The following is a 19320-nucleotide window of genomic DNA, read 5'->3' on the forward strand; positions in this document are numbered from 1 at the left end:
ACTCTATTTCACGCACTTACGGCTTTCTTCATTCAGCTCTATTTCACGCACTTACCTAGGGTACCCTGTAAAAAGACTCACAGTCTGTGGGGATTTCCCTAGTAAAAGAAGAAAATACTACTACTACTACTACTACTACTACTACTACTACTACTACTAGTTATCAAAAGAAAAGCATATTGGTGAAACAAAACTAGGGAAGTGGCAATCTTTCTATCAGCAACAAACAAGAGCATCTCAATTTGCAACATACTACATGAACCGGGTGTGCCGAACACCGGTAACCATAGAGACACACCACACTCTCATATAGATACTAGTTATAAATAGACCGAGTAAGGAAAATAATCCAATAACCTATGGAGATTAAAAGAAATGGAGTCAATGACAACAAATGCTCGTCCAGCACACGAGTTGTTATAGAAACATTGAACGAAATGACAAAGCTACTGAGCATCGCCGTTCAATGCAAACTTTGGTTTCTAGTACAGTGTTTGGAAAATTCCTTCTTTCACAGACCTGAAAGATGAATCTTTGCAGCAGTTAGCCTATTACTAACTCAATGTCATTGGTTCTACATGTACGTGTAGATGAACCCATTCACGCTCTACTGGTCTTGTCAAATTAATTTGTTCCACACGATCACAAACAATCCACCTTATTTCGGATACTCTTACACCATTTGACTAAGCCATGGGACGGACGTCAGTGTCTGACAATTCTTCATTGTAGTCTTTGATTTGTAGGGAATAAATCGCCTCCACGCCGGTAGGTGACAGACGAACAGAGCACCTCAAATTAGTTTCAAATAATTACAACATCTACTATTTCGTCGTCTTCACTTGATCGCTATCAGTATCGCTTTTCCCCACGGTCTTGTCAGCTACCAACAAGCAGCAGAGTTCATGAGGCTTCGTCTTGGGAGACAAACCAAAGAAAGTGTGTGACAATCCGCATTCGCCCCAGTCAAACCAATAAGTGGATCAAAACCTGGAGAGGCGACGAACAAACGACTATAACAGAACTACCGGTACTTCGCGTTCGGTGTTCCGATCACAGTGCACTGCACTGGTTCATGCTGCATGCTGCGCTGCTGATCACCCGAAAAGTGTGGTCTATACAGGATATTGCGCGCCGCGGGGATTATGAAAAATAATCCTCGCGGACCCTGTGCAATATCCTATACATACGTCTTTACCTGACTGGGTGAGCTGAGACCCATTAGCTGACTGGGTGAGTCCGTGACAGGGTGACTTGGCGACTTGGTGACTGGGTGACTCTGGGTGACTGGGTGACTGTCACAGTCTGTGTGACTTGGTGACTCAGTGACTGGGTGACTCGGTGACTGGGTGGCGCCCGACTGGGTGTCAGGGTGACTTGGTGACTGGGTCTGGTTGACTCCGTGGCAGGGTGACTGGGTGACTGGGTGACTGCCTGACTGGGTGACTCGTGGCGTCGAGTACAGGAACTAACAGGGAAGCAGGTGACTTGGTGACTGGGCGACTTGGTGACTGGGTGACTCATGGCGTCGAGTACGGAACTAACAGCGCCGCAGGTTAGAGCTGACTGTATGGCCACCGACAAGGTTTTCGGATGGTCACGAAGTACCAGTTCTCGGACACCGCGGTACAGCCCGTTGGTGAACAGCAGTGCTCTTGAGTGCTCGTCCAACTCAGGAACCTGAAGGCAACAAAGAATGCCGAAAGTTACTGGATGATGACGAAACTAGTAAGACTATTGGACAGACCGGCCTTACTACAACTCGACGACGCAAAGCAACAGACCACCCAACTTGGGAGGCTCAAGTTTATGTAATAAACATAGAAGGGGAAGCTAAGAGAAGACGAATTGTGACAAACCGAAACGCCAACACCCTACTGAACTCCACTATCATGTATGATGAACTAGTTACGGTATGTCCAATGGTCTTTCCAATGGTCTTACTAGTTTCGTCATCATCCAGTAACTGTCGGCATTCTTTGTTGCCGTGATGCGTAGCTCATGCTCTTCTTCGTTGCGCTTTCCTTCCCTTCTTGGACCTTTCCGAACCTGAGCCTTCCAAGTTGGAAGGTTGTTGATTTGCGCCTTGGAGAAGTTGTTGTTGTTGTAGAAGTTTATTTAACGTCGCACCACAAACAGGCGATTTCGCCTCCTTTGATACATGTGGACGACAGAAGTGTTGGAGCTAGGTGTCAGGTCGCCGAATGTCTCAGTACTCCTTGTCAGTTTAGTGCCATTTTGTCGCACTTGCTGACTGTATAAGATCTGGTTACGTTGGTGGACAGTCTGTCATAACTCGTAACATTTTGTCCTTTACCTTTCTTTATCCTAACTATATTGCCTCACCATCCAAGTTCAAATCTTATCTTCCTAAAATTTGAATCAGTTGTGCTAGCCATTCGGAGAGTTATCATGGGAAGCGTAGTGTTGACCACGTTCAAAACGTTTAAAAAAACCCTTAGTGTCACTGTGTGCTGTTGTGTTCATCGCGAGGGTCAGCGCACGACACATCCCCTATTCACACTCGGAATGCAGTTGTTTTTCACACTTCCATCCCCATCTACGGTCTGAAAAGTTAAACTGATCCCACTCTTCCCCTCGCTTCCCAATTTGTAGGGTAGAGCGGTTGCGTTCCCGTTCCTGGTGTTTACATTGGACGCTGTCTGTCGGCGTCATACCCGTTCCGTCGGTTCCAGTCAATCCTTACGTCGCGCCCCTTTGCGCCCCGTCGAATGTGAGCTAAGCTTTCGTGTTGGTCACGCTCTGTATGTAGGAAAATACAATGCAAATGGATTATACCATTCGTACTCTGTGTATACCGAGTCCCCCAATTGTCCCTCGTCCTAAAGCACTCTTGAAAATATTCGCCGTATACCCCTCATACTCATGGTATAGCCCATGCCTAATAATATAATTATACTCAGTATCATCTGCTGTTTATTTTCCATTGCAGGTTAACGTCTCAATCAAGCATCGTCATCAAAACACAGAAGATTATTATTTTGTCAGCGGTGTTGGTCATCCTCTGGGATCCTCTTTCTGTTAGTACTGAAGCTCAATTCCCAATACATGAACTGCTTTGCTGACTCTACGCTGAAGATCTAAGCATTTTAATTCTCATTCTCATTATAACTTTCATATTCGCTTTCATGATATTGGGTTCTATGCCTGTTTGAATTTGCGAATCAAAATAAATACAAACAAACAAACAACAAACTGTCCACGATGCGCAACATGCAACACCTGCGATGAGCTGCAACCGCGACAGACGATTCATAATCTGTTTTTTTTCTGTGACATCTAAGTGCAGTGCGTAGTACCCTCACGTGCACCCAGCCTAGTGAACTGCACTCCATTCGTGCACAACGCGCTTGGCAAGACTTGGGCTTACTTGGCCGATTCACAATACAACTTACTTCTTGCGACGCAACATTAGACTTGCGACACATGCGACGAGCTGCGACAGCGATACACGGTTCACAATATTCTTCATGTTTGTTGCGATATCTGGATATCCTCATGCAGGTAGGAACAAGAGTGCATAGTATACCCCATAATATGTACTCTTCGTGGCAAGAGTCCATTTTGTAAGCAACTGACTGGATTGCATTGGTCAGTGCATGCACGCCATGCAGTGGTTGGATGTACAAGGTCCTGCACGTGTACCATACGCCTGTAGGGAGTAGTTCGAGTTTCTGCTGATCGCTGTGCTCTGCCTCCCCGTGTAGTTCAGTAATCCTCACGTAGTATCAAAGATGTATACATGGTGTTCTCTACCCTTCCTCGCGCCCCCCCCCCCCCCCCCATCCCCGTTTACTCGAATATTATTAGCATCATTTTTATTGGGTTGTCATCCCGTTTGAATGTGTGAAGTAAAAGAAAAACCCACCAACCAGAGATATATGTGCAGAAATAGGTTGAAAAGATGGTAACAATGAATTATTGCTAGAAATAGTGATATTTTCTTCCTAGTAAAAAGAGGAACAGCGCTAGAGGGAAGTCAAAGGGTGCAACAGTAGGAAATGTGAGCAACATTACCATGAACATACTCTAACTCGAATGTTGCCAATGATGGACAGGCAATATCAGCAGCAGCCTGGTCTGGGATGGCCTATGTGACCACGTATTGTGGTTGCGTACAGCGGGAAATTTCAGGGACGAATTTATCTTGTCAAGCATCTGCTGTGCAATCGATCCTGGTATTTCCCAAAAAATTGGAAAAGGTTTTTGGACTCGCGTGGAGAGCCAAGGGTTAATTTATATGAAGAAAAGAGGCCCAAAGAGCTACAAAGTTACGTTATAATATCCACAAACGTCGCTAATTACTTTACAGTCACCTCATGCGATAACACTACACGACACTGACCAACGATACTGACGTTCTACAACTAACTGGCAATCAGCTATAGCACATCTCGGATACGCACTCCAACAGCCTTCCAACTTGGAAGGTCCTAAGTTATAGAAATCACGTAAGGAGGGGAAGGTGAACGCAACCAAGACAAGCACCAGCTAAAAGTCTCAGTTGTGAAGGACATTGGTGGATGTACATGTATGTCGAGGACTAGACCGGTCGGTAAGACTATGACAAAACGGTCAAACCACGATTCGCAATCCAGATGTGCTAGAGATGTTAGCCAGTTAGGTGTAGAACGTCAGTACCGTTGGTCAGTGCCGTGCAATGTTATCGCATGAGCTGACTGTAAAGTAATTGATGGTGTCAGTGGATATTATAGCGTAACTTGTAGCTCGTTGGTCCTCTTTTCTTCTTATACAATGTTTTTCGTTTTGAGTTAGGACTTCTCACTCAGATTAAGAGGACATGAAACCAAGCGTGCGCAGTTTCTGACCTCACTGCATGGATATCTATCACGAACTGATTTCTGGATTGCATCATAATAATAATTGGTGCATGCAAAACCGCTGCCAAGAAGTCCCCATTATTTTATCGCCTGTCCGCGTTTCGCACAGCTAAGGGAAAATTCAAGTTAACTACTATTTTTATGGATAAAAGGAAAGGACAAACGAGTTATTTTTTTATGCTTCAGATGAATCATAGCATCGATTTCCGCCAAATTAAGTGCGAAATTTGCAGATCCGTAAAGTGCATATCTAGTGCGTATACTACAGAGTTTTAGTTATCACGAGGGAGACCTGCTTGAATTCTGCTGGAACGAACTTTTTCATAATTATATCTATGCAGTTGGCTTCACTATCCGGTCACTGATCGTTCACTACACAATTCCTCGCATTCCGCGACGTATAAAATTAATGCTCCCCAGTTTTGCGCGAAGACCGAAACATGAATGCGGCACAAAGATTTAATATTTATCTACCTTCAACAGGGTGTGTAAGTGGGAGACTTCAAAACATACTTTGCTCAGTGAAATGTTGCTATGGCAAATTTGCTAGTTTTGGAGATATCGCGGTGACAGGATTTTCGGCCTGTCAGATCTATATCGGCCTATCATATGACCAGACTGCTGCACAGTGCACACACAGAACTATCATGCTATTATCTATAAACCAAATATCAAAGCCATCCAGCAGCGGCTTGGTACCGGTCCACCCCGGAAAGCCGCCCGCTGCGATCTCGCGGCTTTTACCAATGCAACGAGCAGAGCGCATTCATAAGTTGCCTTGACTCAATCCAAGTAATGATGTCTGTTAGTTACCTGAGGGAACAAACAAGAATGTGGCAGCGACATTGAACAGAAGTAAAACTATTAGGGTATTGTAGGCTGGGATGGATTGCACAAGATTGAAATAAAAGAATAAAAGGCTCATAATGTTCCCATTGTATTTAGGTGTGTTCGTCTTGATACCTTGGCGTTTCCTTTTCAGGGGAGTAATACAAGACATAGGAAGAGACTACCTCAAATGAACAATTTAGAGGTAAGCCAACCGCCAAGTTCAGCCGGAATCTCTTTGTAAATTTTTGTAATATGCAGAAGAGCTTCAAAGAGAAACTGAGGAAGGCGATAGGGAACACATTCTATCCATGTTCTTCTTCCACATGAACACTGGCTTTTTAGGCTTAGAGAATTGTCTTATAAAACGCAGTTAGTGCGAGGGTAATTTCCACGCTTACCGTCTGTTGGCAGAATGGCATGCAGACTTTGTGTGTTGCTCCAGGAAAGACCTCGTCCTTCTGATCACTGGATAGAGTAGTTGCAGTGAATGCACCATCATCATCTATGCTCAGGACATGGCCAGCGTTTGTACCATGCAAGAATATACTGCGAAAGCCCTTCTCTGGTTCGTTTGCCAGAGACTGGGTGAGGATTTGCTGCAGGCAAGGAATGTCCATGGACGCTGGCAATCGACTGTCAAAACCAATTGTACATCGTTCGAAATGAGTGTGGTAAGTTTGATTCATATCTGGTTCTCGGTGAATGAAGTACTTGGAACCGTCCGGTCCTGGGCAAGTGCTCACTGAAAATGTAAACAGATACGGAAACAACAAGGCAACACGGTTCACGGCTTGTACACAACAAATTAGGTAAACAATCAACATTAAATACTCCTGTGATATTCAATGTATGGTGAATTTTCAGGAGGTTAGTGCGAGTGTGGCCCTATCTCTCACTCCCTCTATCTCTCTCTATCTATCTCTCTCTCTCTCTCTCTCTCTCTCTCTCTCTATCTATCTCTCTCTCTATGTCTCTATGTCTCGATTTGCAATTGATATTTTCATGGAGTTTTTTCCCCAAACAAGACAGTACAAAATTAATACTTACGTTGTTGACACAGCGGAAGACCTTCTGGAGTCTTGAACTCTTGCCATTTATTCGAGACACATTTGGCTTGTCCAATGGCCATGTAACCGCTATCGCAAAGAGGATAGCCCGCCTCAAGATGTGCCACCTTGCGCACTACGCCATTAGGAATAGTCGTTTCAAGGCACTCGGCCGCTGGAAAACGATAAAATGGAGGACAGATTATAACTAATCTCGAAGAGCAAACTATTATGGACTTTATGGATAGGTGTGAATAGAAAATGTTTCGTTCATTTATTTCAACCTAATTTTCGTGAAGCTCACGACATAAAGCTACAAGCGGCTTATAGAGCAATTTGGGCGCTCAGCACAGCAGCCCGTGGTCGATAATTCAGGTAGAAAAGAGGATTAATTATATTGATTAACAAGCATAATCTTGATCAGAGGCGTAGCGTAGCCCTTTTCAAACTGCTTTAGAAGGTCATATGACGTCATTATTATGGTGTACAAAAGTCCATATTTTCATTTTTTGCAGCCAAAGATACTGGCTCATCCAGCTCCTTTAATTTTGAATTTTTCTGTAAACAGCATTCTCAGAAACGAGTCTCATTCAGTAGACTACATGTACATTATACATCATTCTCCTTTGATCTTAAACTACAGTACATGTACCATCGGCTGCTTCTTACACACGTTTTGCAGGAGGTTACGACATTTAGACTTGCAGACAAATGTGCTTCTTTTCCTAGAATGGCAGCGAGCAGCAAGTTGGACCAAAAACAGCGCAGTGTAGTCACTTCACACCAGGGCGCAGTAAAACACCCGTACTTGCTACTCCCTGCTTCACGTTCACACTCAGCTCCCTTCGCTCCGGTCACGCTGCTGTTTTACGGTTTGCAAAGGTACCGACAATGGCCGCATGTACAACAATTTCCATGACTGACAGTCATGTAAATCTACAAAACATGTGTGAAGGATCTACCCGGCACGTTTACCTATACAAGTCCAGTCCACGCATCGACACATAGATATGATGAACGTTGAACGCAGGCACTCTGCGATACGTATTATCCTGTTTTGCGGACATTGTACGGCAAACTCTAGCTGCTTTGTTTGCGAGTTTTGCGATACGGTGTTACACGCCTATTGATACTTATTCTTCTATGTCCCATGCTTATCTTGTACATGTTCAGTTAGTTCAATAATTATTAATTAATGAACAGGTAGAGGAGAATTCGAGTAACTGCCCACTATCACCTTTGAACTGTTCTGTCAATTTCAATGTTTCTCGTTTCTCGATCTGCATCTGGCAGAAATATTATAGGTAGAGAAATATCGCCTTGATGGTTTGAGCCAGTTGAGAAAGCCTGTGTATTGCAATAGACTTCGTTTTCATTGGCTTGCCAATGTAAGCTCTACCGACAATCTCCAAAAAGATGGAAAAGGGTGGCTTTTCGGAGATTGAATATAAAATTTCATCTCAGTTGCCTTGGTTTGAATGAGCCATCCTTCAGATAAGAAAAATTCACGGTTCACGTCAGATTCGGCTAGAGGCGGAGTTTTCCGCATCCATAGGAACGCGACCACCCTTCAAGGATCAAGGCAAGCGTCACATGTATCTCCTTCTGAAAACTCTGGCTGAATCTAGCCCAGTTAAAGCACGCTGACTATGGCGGTTTCAAAAGTAGAGGGACGGAGCCGGTTTCAAACGGTTTCATGGCAATCGCTTCTGCCATTACCTCCAAGCTAAGATGATGAGATCTAACAACGTAGCAACAAATACATGTACAGTTCTGGCAACTGAAATCCGACCCCCTCGCTAACATCGCAACGACCCAACACGCAATTGCAAAACTACGAAATAGAGACCGCTAGAATGTGAACGCACGGCCCAGGGGGTCGGATTTCAGTTGCCAGCACTGTCACTGCCAAGCGGCGGGTTGTAGAAAGTCACGAGCAGCATCAGGATCCATTGCAATTGACATTTCCGCGGAGAGCTCAACCAAATAATTATAGGAGCAATGCAACACTTACCTTCGCAGGAGTAAGTGCCTTTCTGGTTTTGACACCGAGTTCCATTGGGACACAGGTTAGCGCCTCCATTTGAACATTCATCAAAATCTGACAATCCAATCAGAAGCGTACAGACAAACGTGATTCGGTATGCTATCAAACTGCTAGTTTTTCTAGTTCAGTTTTTTTCTAGCTTTGAACATGGGTTTGGAATAGGTTGGCTGGTTACCTGCTCCAGGGCACTCACACTATCCCGTGTAAGTGCAAACACAAACCCACCAGCTAAACAAAGAATGTTCGTACAATAAATAACAACAGATCTTATCGTGTCCCGGCAGAGTGTAAGAACATTCTGGAGCGCTTCAAGATTCACGCGTGGGCGAGCAGCAAATGCCACCTACATGTGCTAGAGGCTGTTCACATTGCCAAGTTATAGCCACAGCTTTGTACAAAGAAGGAATATGTTAGGGAAAGAGTGCTATGTGGACTTCCCGCCTTCATGTTATAGCTCTTCTACTACAGTGTTTGGCATAACTCACACCATCATGATTGTGTACTGATTCGAAAAGTAAAGGTACGAAAGGCCTCTTCAGGTTTACAACCAGATACGTCTTTCTCCTTCCTTTCTGTTTTTTACCGGCACGTTCGTGCTCTCAACCTTCTCCGTGAAAATATAATAAAAACATATTGTGGTAATAAATAGTAACATAAATTACTAGATCTAACCGAGTATGGCCGTCTTATAGTTCAACTCAAAGCAGCCACGAAACCATAAAAAGTAGGCCTTGCATGTAAAGGCTCGGCAATGGTGTCAGAAGAGCGTTTCACATTAGTCTCAACGATATTTAAACAACAATGTCAGTTTGGTCCTGCTATAATTTGCAACGATAGTATTTCACAGAAGTAGGTCATGTTTCCAAACCAAGTTCAGGGGCTTACCTTTGGCACAAATGAAGGGTTTAGGTTGGTCAGTTAGCTCAGCCGTGCTATTGTGGGTAGAAATGTTAAGAACATCTTTATCCCGATAGTTGTCCAGCCAAATATTTGTTATACCTGCATCTAGCATAGATTGCAGTGCGCCCTGGCAGGCAAATGATGAGAACAGTGCAGTCATAGTTTATCAGAGCGCATATTCACAATTTCAGTCGTTTTTGTCCGGCAAAATACAAGCTGTTTATTTCTTACAATCGACGTTGAGATACCAACACACTGTCTCACCTAAATGTTTCGCACAGGTGACATTCTCCAAAATTTGCATATTTTTGTATGAAGAAATGAGGACCAAGGAACTACAAGTTCCACTAAAATGTCCACTTAAACCGCCAGTTACTTAACAAATAGCTCATACGATAGCATTGCACGACACTGACCGACGATACTGACATTCTACTTGTACACCTAACTGACAATCAGCTCTAGTACATCTTCGATTCACACTCCAACAGCCTTCCAACTTGGAAGATTTTCCTTGGTCCTCATTTCTTCTGATGAATTAGTCGTTGGCTCTCCACCCGAATTTAATTACGGTACTTATTTTCAAAACATTTCCTTTCTTGTATTCCTTATTGTCATGTATTTTCAAAATGATGATCATCAGAATAGAACGTTCTTTGAAACCTCAAGAAAAACGTTTTATTTTATTTTTATATTGCCTCAGTAGTAGTCAGTACTCGAGTTATAGTTTAGTGTTGGCTACTATCCGTCAAGTGTGCGGCCGTGCCCATTGAAATTCCACAATCAGCATATCCATGCTAGTGTGTGGCGTTATAAACAGTCATCACACATAAGGACGCTTTAAGAGTGCATCAACTGCGGCTAGTTGCATCAAGCACCTACATGCGAGAACGCTAGTTTTTACGCTTTATATTCTTACGTTGTAGCACTCGGACCTTCTCAACCGGTTGTGATCTTTCATCTTCAGTCTCCGTAAGTCCTGCCCATGACATACAGCCCGAGTCTCTCGGTAAGTCAGTTTGTTTGTATGGATACTTATGTTATATCCGCCGCATAAACCTGTGGCGAAAAACACAACATGAACATACAGCATTCTTCAAGTTACGCAGAGTGCATCACCATGAGCATAGAACTGCCCACCAGGTCTATAGGAACCCTAAGCCACTATACACGTTAGCCTTGGAAGCCTACTAAAGCCAAAATTCACTCTACGTTTAGAACCCTAAGCAACCAGCTCTTGCCTCCCTCTCAAGCCCCCCGACCAGCCCATGTTCGACCCACTCGTCTCTCTCTCGTCCGTCTCGACATGCATAACGACCAGCTTGAGACAGGGTTACCTGTCAACAGCCGGGAAAGTTGCCATAGAGCCTTCCACGCCTGTGCTGTCCCTGTATTGAATGCCCTACCACCCGCCGTTCTCAACCAGCCACCTGACTGGAAAAGGCTGCAAAGTTTCAAAGTGTCTGTCTTCCGGCACCTCCGTGCTCAGCAATGGCACTGGGCCACTGACACTCTGTAATATTATATAATGTATGCACATGTGCCTACACACTGTTGCATATTGCCATACGCCTTGTGCCCTGCTTATCCTTTTCTCTGGATCTGAATGTGCACCCCTTACGCATTATATAATTATACTACTTCAAAGTATATTTAGTTCTTTCCCCCTCTCTTGCTCCCCAACCCTACCCCGCTCTCTCTCTCTCTCTCGCTCTCTCTCTCTATCTCTCTCTCTCTCTATCTATCTTTCTGACTCTCTCTCTCTCTTTCTCTGTCTCTCCCTCTATCTCTCTCTCTCTCGCTCTCTTTTTCTCCCTCTTTCTTTCTTTCTCTCTCTCTCTCTCTCTCTCTCTCTCTCTCTCTTTCTTTCTTTCTCTCTGCTATTGGCGCGCCTGGTTGTGATGAGGCGAGACCCAAGGTCGGCAGAGCATCCCAGACCACGCCACCACTCCCCTATTCATGGCTCGCACATGACGGGTTTACGTGGCTCTAGTAAAAAAATAAAATAAAATAAAAACATCTACAGTCAGTTACAGGGCCCCGAGACGCCATGGCTAACTGCACTCTAGTTAGAGAACCCTGAACCAGCAAGTAACACACGCAGTACACCAGCACCGGACACCAATGGCTGTGGAGCTGAAACGTGAAGTAGGTTCACGAATTTTAACGAACATCAGACAGCGATATTCACCATCTACTAAACGATTTGCTTGCGGGACTAGATATGAAGTGATTGTGGTGAAGTGAATACGTATGTGCGAGGTACAAATCTCCTCAGACCCAATATAATCTGGCAGATTTCCACCCCTGTGCTTCATCCATTCGTGTTTATTCCACAACAGCACCATACATGTCAGTCACATTGCTGCGCCTTCCGAAGCCCCGGTTATATTTATCATATTAAGCATATGCGCAAACAAAGAAAGCAAGTACACCTACCTTCGCATTGATAACCGCCGTTGGTATTCTTACACGTATATCCACTGGGACAGAGGTCTAAGCCGGTATTTTCCGCCTCTTCGCATTCGTTTCTCTCTAGAATACAAATAGTGCAAGATATGCATATCGTTAGGTTGGCGATGTTCATTAGAAAACACATTATCGCCATCAGATCTCAAGTTTTGGATGCGAACATTGAAAACGGTTTCATGCCAGATGGGCATCCGCTTTTTAATTTGAATCTCTATAATTATAGGAACAGAAAGCCTTCAATAAGACAAACTTCAATGTGAAAAATAGCTATCCCAAGTCTAATCAGCACAGTTTCCCACGATAATATGAGCTATGACATATCGAGGAGGTACACCTACCTTCACATGTGTAACTTCCTTTGGTATTCTCACACGTGTATCCATTTGGGCACAGGTCTACTTGCCTAATATCCGCATCTTTGCATTCATTAAAATCTAAGAAACCAATACAAATAGAACTTAACTCGGATACTGAGCCAATAAATATAATTATAATGGAAGAAATCACATGGAAACGAGTTATGAAACAACTATCCACGACTGAAACAAGATAATGGGCAGTCAGAAAGTGTGATAACAGCACACATCACTGACATGTTACTAGACATTCCACGCCCTGAGACCTAGCTCTAACACACCCCCAGTGCGCAAACCTACAGCCTTCCACCTTGGAGGGTTCAGGCTTTTATCTTAATGAAAACATGGAACAGGCATATCCTTCGTAAGGCTGGTAACCTGTATTCCAAATAAGATTGTTGTATCAACGTCAAATTTCGTCGGCTTGAACGTGAGAAGCCTCGTATTTGTTTGCGCAAACTGGAGATTCCGCTGCGCAATCCAAACCTGACAAAACTTTCCCCCAGTTTCAACCGGCCCTAGAACCACAAGCAGCTCTCTTAATGCTGTTATAGGATTATCCTAAATCCGGACGACTGACGGTGTTGTGTCTATTTCAAATAGTGAAAATGAATCGTGATAATGACTGCTTGTGAATTCTGGGAATTTTCAGATTGCCCACACGGATTCACTGTACTCGTCATGTTTTGCGCGAAATCCACAGTTTGCGCCACAGATTGCACCCAAACACGGATTTTCTGTGGTCTTCATTTTTTTCAACGCAACCCACAGATTGCGCCCCAAATTGAGTCGGTGTGCTCTTCACTGTGGTTTTCAACGAAAAACACAAATTGCGCCCCACACCGATTCGCTTGCACTTCATGTTTTGCAACAAAATTCAAAGATTGCGCCTACAGATTGCGCCCCACATTTATTCCACGTCCTCTTCAGGTTTTCACCAATATCCACAAATTGCATGACCCACACACGTCAATTTTGCACCACGCGCACTTGCGTGTGTTCCTAGATGTCTCACAGTAGCTCGGGGACACGGATTCATCGTGCCAAACTTACTTTTCTGTCACTCCAGATTGCGCGCACAATCTGCAGATCGCCCAGGCAATTCGGAATCTTCACATTCAAATTTTCAAGATGCCCGTTTGCCTTAGCAATCTCCAAGAATTCCATAACACTGAGAAGAAAGACACCCTTCAGTTGATCGAGAGGCTGAAGTGTGTCCTTCTTCTCAGTTTTATTATGCCAACTCTCATTCCAATTGCCTGTAAAGCAAGGTACTGGTCATGTGGAAGCATAATCTGCCATAATGTATAAGTATATTTGGTGGCCCTGGGAAGTGGATTTCAAACATAACAAACCACTTGAAAGAAGTAAACAGATTTCCCCCTTCATCATCCCCGGCTAACTTCTGAGACACAATCTCACATTTTGGTTCCAAATCAAAGGTAAAATAGACCGGGGGCCCCGATGTGATTTGCAACAAACTTTAGCCTTGATGGGGCTTTTGTGTTCAGAAAGCAAATGGGGAACTCTTACCTTTTGCACAGATGAACGGTTTAGGCTCATCAGTGGGCTCAACCGTGCTGTTGTAGGTGGAAATGCGGAGAGCACTCTTGCTACGTAAGTTGTCCAGCCAAATAACGTCTATGCCTCCAGATTGGAAAGGTTCTAGTACACTCTGTGAATCAAAGAAGACGAAGAAATTATGAATAGCTACGAAAGTTTTCGACAGAGTTAAAGATGGTCTGAAGGAGGGGGGGGGGGGATCGCACACTTCAGCTTTTTCCATATCTTTAAAATGTCACGAGAATTCCTTAAGTGTAATATATATCAGCCTTCTCTTCATAGTATATATATATATATATATATAGCTAGGCTAACCAAGTGAAACACAAATTCACACGTACATGTAGGTTTAGACAAGTCGTCAACAACGCGTTACCTATGTCTACTGCAACCTTACGTCATCCTCTGTGTGGATAGGCGGAAATTAATTCCTTTCGGCTATCAATACGTTCCTATACTCTTGCTTGTACTTCACCGTAACAGAAAGGCTTTAAAAAATAAACTCGATAAATGTTTTCAAAATGTTGTGGTTCAAGAGTCTTAAGTGTGCACTCTTTCCTAGTGGTATGGTTCTTCAAGGCGCAATCAGGCTCTCACCTTTTTCATACGTAGTCTTTCTTCTCTCCCTCCCCACCCCCCCCCCCCCATGGTGCATGATGTGTGCCTTGATCCCGAAACTATTGGTCGGGGAGCGCACTTCACCTCACAGCTTTATAGCACGGACACGCCCTTTGTAGTCCCCTATGTTCTCTTGCTGTTGTTTCAAATTTTTATTCTCACGTCGTGTTGTTGTTGTTGTTGTTGTTGTTTCAAATCTCTATTCTCTTTTTGTTGTTGTTGTTGTTGTTCGCTTCCATTCTTGGCCATATGTGTGATCCCGTTAAGCAATAACTTTGTGTATCATTGCCTCATTGGCGTTCATTATTGCGCCATCCCGTATTTCAAGTGTCAGTATAAAATAGGTGATTTTTCCAGTCATTTTACAATTCAACTTTCTCTGATGAGTTTGCAATGACGGAAACATCTGTCAAAAGGAATACCATTTCAATACTAAGGAACTAGTTTTTGCTTTTGTGGAAAGTATTATGTTGTCGGCCAAAGAGCGCAACAGTGGTGTCAAATCAGCATTGTCAACGTCTGAAAGCTGTTGCTTTCTGTCCAATTATGTATTACCAAGAGTACATAACCCCCAGAGTGTGCAACGCCTGATCCAGCTCTGCATAGGGTCTTGGTCGAATGTAATCGGATCTTCTGGGGTCATGCGTGCATGCATGCACTCCACACGAGCGCAAGGCCGGTCTAGGGGCAGGGCATCGTTGCTTTAAATCCGCGACTCCCGCAGTTCCCCTCAGATCTGTACGGCATTATGACGCAAAGATCCAATTACGCTCGACAAGGACCCTATGCAGAGCTGGATCAAGCGTTGCACACTCTGGGGGTTATGTACTCTTGGTATTACTCCCCACTAATCATCTTAAACCTAGAATCGTTCGACAATACTTACGCTGTAACATGTTGACCTTCGCAAACGATTGTGATCTTTGATCCTGAGGAGCGTTAACTGCTGCCGAGAGCAGACTGATCTAGCAGATGCGTAATCCGTCGGATCCAAGTGGCTACTGATGTTGAATCCGTTGCAGTATAATTCAGAAGCTGGTTCAACAAAATGAAGCAAAAACGGTAATTTTTGATTTGCGCAAAAGTACGTTCATTGGACGCACTGCGGTTTTTGGCAAACAGAAAAATCAACTCCGATGGAGAGCCAAGGTTTAATTTATACAAAAGAGAAAGACCAAGGAACTACAAGTTGCGCTATACTGTCCACTAACACCACCAGTTACTAAACAATCAGGTCATGCGATAACATTGCACGTTGATAACATTGATTGTTTAGTAACTGGTGGTGTTAGTGGACAGTATAGCGTAACTTGTAGTTCCTTGGTCTTTCTCTTTTGTATAGAAACATCAACTACAGAATAATTTTTGAAACTCGGATGTTGATCCAATAATAAATGTAGAAAGGAATAGGACATATGGATACGAGTTAAGAGTAACTGTCCACCACTGCAACTAGATACTATTATACAGTCAGAACGTGCAGCAACTAGGCACACAACTGACAATGTACTGAGACATTCGACGACCTGACACGTGACCTAGCTTTAACATATGTCCATAGCGCTAGCAGTGACAGCCTTCCAGCTCGGAAGACTCTTGGTTAGCGCTATGGTGATTATGTTGAAGCTAGGTGTCAGGTCTCAGTAGGTATACACATGATTGTACTGTCAGTTTGGTACCTAGTTGGGGGGGGGGGGGTAGTTGTTGCACTTTTTGATTGTATACAGTCGAGATGTTCTACAAAACAAAAAATTTGAGCGAAGTTTCGCGACAGGCCTTGCGAAAATGTGTGTAAGAATTTTCGCACGAACTTTGAGTTCTGCACATTTTCCTAGTTTGCACGCGCCAATTGCACGTACACCATGACCCAATCTCACGAAACTTCCCACGAAAGTTCATTTCGCGTTCCCTGCAAGTTTCGCGTCCAAAGTTGCGAACGTTCGTGCGAAGTTTCTCACTTCATGACGTGGAGTGAAATTCTGTGCCCATTTTCCTTTTGCAGAACTTCTCTGCTATCTAGTTACAGTGGTGGGAAGTTACTTTTAACTCGTATCCACATGTCCTTTCATTTCTACTTAGAGTAATTTTTGCTACATGATATCAAACTCTATAAGAGCGAAACAAACCAACGTGACCTCGAGGAATTATTTCCGAATAAAATGTTTCGGAATGACGCAAAGGGCAGATCGCCTGTCCAGGGATTCACCACTTGGAAAGACGTGTATGCGGTATATGTATTGACTAGAGGGAGTGCAACGTCTATTTGGTGGACAGGACAAAGGGAAGGGAATTATGTACATGGTGTGAGGAGAAACAAGCACAATGAACGAAGTGATTTTAAGCAGCAACAACATTGGCATTAAAGGCTGGCCCTGATATTGTGAGGCTGTAGACCGGAAATTCCGGCTAAATATATTCACAACTCAGATGGTGATCCAAGGAAAACAGTAGTAACATGGAAATTGTGGGCACAAGTTTAGTATCTGGTTAGTTGGTGGACTCGTACGCATAACTTGTGCCCACAATTTCCATGTTACAAAAATTCATTCACTTAATCTCACCTTTAATTTCCTGTAGTACCACTAGTGCGCTTACAGCCAGCAACCCGAACACTTGAAGAAGTGGCAGTTGCATACTATAGGTAGCACGCGACATGTTTGCCTGCAAGGGACAAATGCCAACATACGAACGATATCATAACACTGTACGTTACATAAATTTTTATCGCTAGTATCCAAAACTGCTTCACTTCTACCAACGTTGCAACACTCATCTTTCAGCTTACACAAGCATACTCGACGAAAAAAAAGATAAGATCTATGGCATAAACACATGTATAGGATGTAATGCACTGGAAATGTGCACTAGTTTTAGAGTACTAGACGCGGGCTAACACAGGCTACAGAACTCTTACCTTCTATCGATCAGGAAGTTCGTCTCCTTGAATGACTGGAAATGAAAATTCGGCTACACAAAGAGAGCGACTGAAGCATTCTTGACTAACATGCATGGTTTTATCCTGCAGCATGGCCATGCTAATAAGCCAAAAATGGATGTTTTTCTGAATGGTGTTCGACACGGATCTGCACTTCTTGTATTTGGCATCATGTTAGGGCAGAGGCAGGGACCCCCTAATTAGGTAGTGCTCTCACAACTTCATAGGAATACTAGTATTCCCCTTCTCACCGAAAATAGGTAGAGCTTTGCCAAATATGGGCCAGGCTTTGCTTTGCCGTCATACCTTGTCACTTGATTGTCTGCGGTCGAGGCGAAATCGACTTCAGCGAACCGCAGGTGGCAGTGCGCCGCAGCGCCGGCTTCTGAAGTGTAGGCACACGTTGTACCTATCGACAACCCATCCTGTGACAATATTCTAAATATGGTGTTCATAATGCACACCACCCCCCCCCCCCCACACACACACACACCCCCTTTCAGGTCTTGCTCTGCCCTTAAAGGTCTTCGGTTGGTTCCACATCAACTACAGCGCAACGCAGGTGGTAGTGCGCCGGAAAACGACGGCTGGTGCAAAATCGCAGCAGCATATAAGAAGCATATAATATAATATGATACAGTTTTTCTTGCATTGCCATTAGCATTATCCCGCAAAATAACTTCCATTATCCGCCCAGGCCTAACGCAAACAAGCAGAATACTAATAATAAACCTGTGAACAACCTTGAAGTTTGGCGATCATGTTGTAAAGCAAACTATTCAGATAAAGGCGTACTTGGATTCGATCTTAAGTACGTGTCACGTGACGTTATCAGCTCAAATCAAACAAATGTTTTAATTAGCATTTCTATCAAACCAATACACACTCTTAATCTGGACGGCTAATTGCCCTTTTGTTTTTGAACATGGTTAATAACCCGGCTGGAGTTCTGGAGATCCATTTGTAAATGCTGACCTGAGCACAGGATCCCAATGAGGTCTAATGAAGTCTAATGAACAACAAAGCTTTTTAAATCGGCTCTGCCACCTAGCTCCACACCTAGCTCCAACTCCATGGTGCGAAAAAAAGCACAACCTAATTGGAATGTTCACGAGAGGCCAAAGAGGGGAAGGTTGATGGAACAGGAATGAGCATTATACTGCATACACATGACAGGATGATGCGGAGGCGAGATCATAATAAAAATTATGGTCTTTCGAAAAAGGTGAACGTCCGGGGATCGAAAGTTGTAAATCTGGACTTCGGACATGTGTTAGCGCTAGGTGTAATGTTATTGAAAGTGATCAGTGACACATGGTAACGCCAGTTCATGGCTGCTTGCATGTCTTATCTCCCGGCAAAATGCAGTCCCATCACACTCGTTTATTGCACATGTATCTATGTCTTTTTTTCCCTATTTGTTTCACTTTCTGACAGGATATTGTCCGCTTGCATCATAGGAAATAATTATGCTCTAAGATCGTATTCATAATGTCCCATCTCTTTCCTACAAGGAGTGATAATAAGAATGTAAAGAGCAGTACATTTCTTTGGTGAGAATTCAACGGCTTCATTCTGTGCACTCATATCAGAGCTATCGGACACTCTGTAGGATGAATTGGAGGCAAGTTTTCGTGTCGCAATCTGTAACGTGGCAAACCAGATGTTAAAAATACTCCGTGGCAGAAGT

General features: G+C 43.7%; 1 protein-coding gene across 1 annotated transcript; it reads right to left on the reverse strand.

Annotated features, from left to right (window-relative positions):
* Window positions 1-5546: 5546 nt before the first annotated feature.
* LOC135818854 (fibulin-1-like) lies at window positions 5547-17693 on the reverse strand. The gene is made up of 12 exons (XM_065332065.1): window positions 17610-17693; window positions 17257-17356; window positions 15582-15730; window positions 14048-14189; window positions 12497-12592; window positions 12126-12221; window positions 10606-10745; window positions 9672-9813; window positions 8754-8840; window positions 6741-6914; window positions 6092-6435; window positions 5547-5675 (listed from the first exon to the last, which is right to left on the reverse strand). Exons 2-12 carry the CDS (start codon window positions 17348-17350, stop codon window positions 5646-5648), a joined length of 1494 nt encoding a protein of 497 aa, XP_065188137.1. The 5' UTR covers window positions 17351-17356; window positions 17610-17693; the 3' UTR covers window positions 5547-5645.
* Between the last annotated feature and the right edge of the window lie 1627 nt (window positions 17694-19320).

The sequence above is a fragment of the Sycon ciliatum genome, chromosome 6, assembly GCF_964019385.1.
Source record: "Sycon ciliatum chromosome 6, ocSycCili1.1, whole genome shotgun sequence".
NCBI classification, from domain to species: domain Eukaryota; kingdom Metazoa; phylum Porifera; class Calcarea; order Leucosolenida; family Sycettidae; genus Sycon; species Sycon ciliatum.

Excerpts from the sequence above, each read along its gene's own strand:
- LOC135818854 (XM_065332065.1), bottom strand. The coding sequence starts at position 17,350 with ATGTCGCGTGCTACCTATAGTATGCAACTGCCACTTCTTCAAGTGTTC. Across the intron at positions 15,731-17,256 it reads GGTACTACAGGAAATTAAAG|CTTCTGAATTATACTGCAAC; the intron begins GTGAGATTAAGT and ends TTGTTGAACCAG. Across the intron at positions 14,190-15,581 it reads GAAGGTCAACATGTTACAGC|AGTGTACTAGAACCTTTCCA; the intron begins GTAAGTATTGTC and ends TTTGATTCACAG.